General features: G+C 36.9%; 1 protein-coding gene across 1 annotated transcript; it reads right to left on the minus strand.

Moving 5' to 3' along the window:
* Nucleotides 1-994: 994 nt before the first annotated feature.
* Nucleotides 995-3,950, minus strand: LOC106292219 (beta-glucosidase BoGH3B-like). The gene is made up of 9 exons (XM_013727832.1): nt 3,699-3,950; nt 3,388-3,592; nt 3,121-3,211; nt 2,794-2,939; nt 2,475-2,718; nt 2,283-2,387; nt 2,012-2,194; nt 1,742-1,943; nt 995-1,664 (listed from the first exon to the last, which is right to left on the minus strand). Exons 1-9 carry the CDS (start codon nt 3,862-3,864, stop codon nt 1,192-1,194), a joined length of 1,815 nt encoding a protein of 604 aa, XP_013583286.1. The 5' UTR covers nt 3,865-3,950; the 3' UTR covers nt 995-1,191.
* Between the last annotated feature and the right edge of the window lie 2,377 nt (nt 3,951-6,327).

The following is a 6,327-nucleotide window of genomic DNA, read 5'->3' on the forward strand; positions in this document are numbered from 1 at the left end:
ATGTTTGGAACAAAAGCTATGGTGATATAGGCTAGTTTGGGTTTCTTACGTGTGGACTGAGATGGAAGTCTCTGGCTTTAATGCTAATGCACACAAGGTGCTTGCTGAAGTGCTAACAAGAAGGGCAAAGTTTTGGTGGTATATTGATGGGAAGCATAGAGTGAGTAACAGTATTTGGTAGGTGTGGAAAGAGTGTTCTTCATGAGACACATTAGAGGAATGAAATAGGTAAATGAAACCTAGATACATAGTTAGACAAAGATGTCACAATTATACCTCTGAGTGAGATCAATTAAGCTCTCCAAGTTCAAGAGAAACCTCTAAGTGAATCCATGTGATACTCTCCAAGTATAGGCCTGAAAAAATTTCACACTAATGTCTGTCTACATTGGTGAGTACAGCCATTTGCCAACATCACAAGCATCCTACTACATCTACTTATGCTCATTCCATGCCATCTTCATTTCCAGTTCAAACTCAACCTCTTGATTTTTTCACCTGATGCTAAGTTTGCGGGGAGTATTAAAGTCCAAACTAAAACTCAAGTTTATGATCCATTAGCAGGTTTTGTAACCCATGTAACTAGGGTTTCTAGATTCATATATATGTTGTTATGTGCTTTGATGAATAGAATCTTTGCGTTCTTGGGGACAAGTCTAAAGCTTTGCTCTTTCTCTACTTTCTTAAATAAAGCTCAATGAGCTATCTTTCATTTCACTAAAGTTATAATCTTTCTTAGTTTAGAAATGTTATCACTTCTTGGTTGATTTTCTTATTTTTGCTAGTTATCTGGTAAAGTGCTCAGTTTCAATGCTTTCTTCTTCTTGTTTTTTGGTTGAGCATCAGCTTCTTCTAATTCTTTTGAAGATTTTTCTCGTAAATGACTTTGGGTTTATCTCTAACTGCTGCTTTGATGGATTGTCAACAAGAAACTAAGATAATGACAAAAAAAAACCGGGTCAACACATCAATCGTTCAAGTTTAAAAAAAAAAACGTGCTAGAAAAAAAAGGAAATTTAGTTTTGCTTATAGATTCTCAAAATATACATGGGGAACATACATATCAATAATACACACACACGCTCATATCACTTGATTTTGTTATTACAAACACACTCGAACTCCATCATTAATGGATAAATGTTTTGCCAGGCCAGTGAAGTTAAACATGGTTTGAATTCCCGCTGGAATTCAATTGAGACCGAAACCAAGAGGGAACAACGGGTCATACAAATCTGCATCAGCGTTTAGGGGCAACTGTTCAACTCGTTTGAACCAGCTCACTGGTAATTTTCCCTCAAAGTCATAATCTCCAAATATGACATCAGCCATTCCTTGCCCTTCGCTTCCAGGCAGCCAAGCAGAGACTACAGCCTCCGTCTTTTCAAGAACCGTCGGCTCAAGAACCATAGGCCGTCCTGAGAACAAGATCATTAGAGTGGGGACTCTCTCTGCAACTGCGGTTACAATATCACTCCCGTTGAAAGGTATTATGAGTTCTGAGTTATCCCCCAGAGTCTCTGCATACGGCGATTCCCCAACCGCAACAATTGCATAAGAGAAGCCTTCACTCGAGGCTAAGGATTCCTCCGAAGGATATTTCTCATATATTACTTTTGTTTGGTCTCCAACTATTGCTTTGATGGCATCTAAAAGCGTTGTGCCTACATTTTCAGACCAAAACAGATCCATTCATATTAAATTTCTAACGACATTTACTATCAGTCGTTGCATTAATTACCGATTGTTATCCTTCCGCTTAAACCGAACCATGCCTTTGTCCATCCCCCGCACTGGTAGCCAAGGTCGTCAGCATGTGTTCCGGTGACTAAAATTCTCTTGGCATTGCGATCTAGTGGTAGAAACGGTTTATCAACATGTTTGCCGTTCTTTAGCAGAACTAAAGACTTTCTAACCGCTTCACGGCCCAATTCTCTATGTTCCTAAAATCACGAAAAACAGAGTCAATCATGCCCTCCAATCAAATAACACTATGTACAAGAAACCTCACCGTGCAGCCAACAGTACCCAATAAAGATCGGTCTGTGAGAGGATGTTCGAAAAGACCAGCTACAAACTTCACTCTGAGTATTCTTTCAACAGCATCATCAATCCGAGCCATTGACACTTCCCCTGACTGCACCAGATCTGTTAGGTCATGTATGAACCGTTCGTACTTGAAAGGCACCATCACCTGCAATAAAATAGATTAGTAACATAATGCTCATTCATTCCTTACTCTGGAAAAGTGTAAATCATTAACAGGAGGTTTTAGACTCTACCATGTCAATTCCAGCATTAATTGAGATCTTGACGCAGTTGCGGTAATTTGATCCAAATGGCTCGCTAAGCCGGTCCAAAGCTTCCCAGTCTGAAATGATAAATCCCTAGTAATCAAAGCAAAGGTGACCAGCTCAGTTCATAGACCTCTGGCTTGTTCAGATATTCCATAATCAAACAAACTTTTGGTTTACCTCGAAACCTAGTTTCTGTTTCAGTAGCTCAGTCAAGAGGAAATAGTCAGAGTGGAGTTTACTTCCATTCCAGCTTGAGTAAGATGCCATAACAGTAGAAACTCCCTGAGCAAGACAATTCAGATATGGAGGAAGATGTATTCTCTCCAAGTCTTCGAATGACACAATAGTGGTCCCTTCGTTTGTGCCATTTTCGGTACCACCATCTCCAACGAAGTGTTTTGCACAAGCAACCACATTGTTTCTGTCGCATATGAATAAATCCATGAGCAATGACATCAAAATTATTAAAGACGCATATCAAGAGCCATGTGCATACCTTCCCGCAATAAAAGGGTAACCATTAGGGTGTTCTTTGGGTGGCTCTCCTTGAAGGCCCGAGACAAGCGTTGTCAGCTCACATATAGTGTTAGCATCTTCACTAAAACACTCATAGGATCTCCCCCATCGTGGATTTCTCAAAGCCTATCAGAAAACTAAAGCTATTACAAGAAAAGAGAGGACGAAGAGGTCTTGGTTTAACCAAAAGTAAATCAGTCACCCTAAATTATTATCATAAGGACTTTGCTTGGACGACAAGAAACAATCATGGAGTAAACTCTACTGATTATTTCATTCAGTATCATAACATGTTTAAGGAACTTACGGCTACGCAAGGAGCAAACGCCCAGTGAGCACCCATGGCCCTTACTTCTAGTGCTGTTGCAGCCCCAATTCTTCTGATCAAATCTGCGTCTCTTTTGAAATACCGCAACGACTAACCAGTGTTATCACATTAATTCAACAACCACTTGCTTCAAATACTAGTACTTAATTAGGTTCAGTTCCAATCTAATTGGACAAACACTACTACTATACCCAAGTCGCTCAATGTTCTTGTAAAATGAAAGAGAATGAGAATCGGGGATCAAACCTGGTGGCTCCGAGTCCAATGTTGTGGGGGAAGATGGTGGCTCCGTAAACGTTGTTGTTGCCGTGGACGGCATCAATGCCGTATATTATCGGTATTCCCAACCGTGATGCCAAAGCTGCGTTTTGGTAACCGTCGATCATATCAGCCCAGTCCGATGGCCTAGCGTCCTCGAACGGCCAACTCCCTCCGCCGTTCAAAACACTACCTGTAACTCCAAATCCAGTTTTATAACTTTAGCATATATATTCAAATTTTTTGAAATGATACAAAGTTTGTTCGTTGACCGAATAAAAACAAAATGGTGTGCATACCGATGAAGGAATTTGTAATGACGGTACGAGTAGTTACGACGCGTTCGATCTGAGTCATCTGACCGATCTTCTCCGCCAAACTCATCCGAGAGAGAAGGTCTTGAACACGCGCCTCCACTGGCGCGTCTGGGTTTCTGTAAACGCATGATTCTTCTTTGCTTTCCATTCCCTTTTTTCCCTTTTCTCCTTCTGTCACAAGTTAACTACTTCTAACCTATTTGTCTTTTAAGAGGAGAGAGAAACCTCTCTAAGTATTATATTGTTTTTGGCTTCAGTTGATATTATCATTTCGTTATCGTTATATATATTGAACTATTCTGAAACAAATATAACTTTAAACCAATCATGCAAAGGCACGTTACAAATTAAATTATTTTAAACACACTAGTCAGCTTAATTTAAACATTAGGTTAACAAACACGCAAGAACCTTATCGCTATGATTGTTTTTATTTCTTTTTTTCAGCATTGAACTATTCTTAAATTAAATAAAAACATTGACCTACACTAGTCACTAGTCAGCTTAATTAAAACACATTACGTTCATAAACACGCCAAAACCTTATCATTACGGCATTACACATGACTAATCAGATTGGTTGAACTACCATTTGTTTTTCTTAAGTTGAGCTTGTCACCTAAGCCACTTTAAACTTGCAAACACAAGAAAATCAGGAAGTACTAAACAACTTGCACTAGCAAAAAAAAATGATATAGTCACGAAAACCATTGGCTAGATTGAAAAATACCAATTAAAAGAAAAACTGTGGTCAACGGTGTCTATTTTAGCCACGTTCTAGCCAAAAATAAAACGTGTCTAAACTAACCACAATGTAGTCAGGTAAAAACCGTGGCTATCATCTAGCCATGATTTTTTTCGTGTTTATTTCCGTGGCTATACATTTAGCCACAACTTTACCACATAATTTTCCGTCGCTATACATTTTGCCACAACTTTGCCATGTTATTTTTTGTCGCTATACATTTAGCCCTGGTTTTGCCACAATTTTATGTGACTATATATTAAACCCCCCAATCTAATACCTTCAACCCTAAACATCAAACTTAAATCATATATTCTAAATACTAAATGAAATCTCCAAATATAATATTTTCAAACTATAAACCCAAATTTTAAAACTAAACTCTAAATCTAATTTTATTTAAACTCTATTATACATCGTAAATCTAAACCTAGACAACTACCTCAAAACTTATATTCTAAATACAAATTACAAAAACAATATTTTTAAACTTAAAGACCAAATCTTAAATATAAAACAAACTTAATCGTGGAAAGTCAAACTTTGGTCAATTGCAAAAATGACTCCCGTAAAAAAATTAAAAATGTATACTGCAAATTAAGTATGCTCTAGAAAGTCAAATACTAGGTAAATTTTGATCAACTGTAAAACTAATATTTTTATGCAGGAAGTCTACTCATGTTTTCAAAAATAGCTTACAATTATATATGTAATGGAAAAATGTAACCTAAATAATAGATTACCTTGATAGTCTACAAAACTAGACTTCAAATGACGTATTCAGCTGAAATCTATGTCGAAAGTTCCTTTAAAGAGGATTTGGGTATTATTCATCATGTGTTTTGATGATTTAATTTTTTTACACTGTGTGTTAATGAATTCTAATGGTCTTGCATGAATTTCAAAAGTTAATGTGTTATAATTATAGAACTCTTAATTTTCTTTGTTTGATTAAGTTGTTAACTAATAGGTGTAGACTTTCTTAAAAGTCTACTTCTATAATTGTATCAAACATGTAATATTTTTTTTGCTAATTTTGTATAACGTGTTTTTTTTTTTGCAGAAAATTATTGTCCAGTTACATGTTGTATATAGAGAATTGGTGGTAAAAGACTTTTGTGTAATTTCGTTTGAAGTATACCCTTGAGACTTCTTAGGAAGTCTTTTTAATTATTTTTACTCCTGAGCCTTCTTGAGCAGTATTTGTAGATTTTTTTTTTTGTTTTCACATGTGTGTTAAATTTTTTTTTGCTTATGTGTAAGTTTGATATATTTAAGTTTTACAATCATAATGGTTTCAATTTCTTGTTGATTAGAGTATATATGTTGTGATAAAGTTGATAGCTAAAAAATTAATAATATTCTACAAGCACTACAAGAAAACAGCGGTATTCTGACGGACATTCCGACAGAAAATGAAATCCTCGGAATTTCCTCGGAATATACAGACGGAATTCCGAGGAAATATCAATCCGTCGGAATATTCCGAGGAAATTCCGAGGAAAAATGGGTTCCTCGGAAAAAACCGATGAATTCCGAGGAAATGTTATAGCCGTTGGAGAGCCGTTGGGGGATTTTACAAAATTCCGAGGAAATTCCGACGAACTAGCCTTTTCCGTCGGAATTTCCTCGGTCTGTCGGCAGGATTTAAACTATAAATACAGGCACTCCTCTTCCTCTTCATTCACTCCATATCTTCATCCTCCCTCTTACTCTATTTACACACGAATTTGATTCATAAAAAATATGTCTTCTTCAAATTATTTTCGTTCTTGGATCGATCGACCTCATTTGGATCCGAACACGAGATTGCTTACGGAAGAATACCAACGAGGTATAACCGAATTCATGGGGTTAGTTCACCGA

This window comes from Brassica oleracea, chromosome C1, assembly GCF_000695525.1.
Source record: "Brassica oleracea var. oleracea cultivar TO1000 chromosome C1, BOL, whole genome shotgun sequence".
NCBI classification, from domain to species: Eukaryota; Viridiplantae; Streptophyta; class Magnoliopsida; order Brassicales; family Brassicaceae; genus Brassica; species Brassica oleracea.

Excerpts from the sequence above, each read along its gene's own strand:
- LOC106292219 (XM_013727832.1), bottom strand. The coding sequence starts at position 3,864 with ATGGAAAGCAAAGAAGAATCATGCGTTTACAGAAACCCAGACGCGCCA. Across the intron at positions 3,593-3,698 it reads CATTACAAATTCCTTCATCG|GTAGTGTTTTGAACGGCGGA; the intron begins GTATGCACACCA and ends TTGGAGTTACAG. Across the intron at positions 1,665-1,741 it reads AAGCGGAAGGATAACAATCG|GCACAACGCTTTTAGATGCC; the intron begins GTAATTAATGCA and ends CTGAAAATGTAG.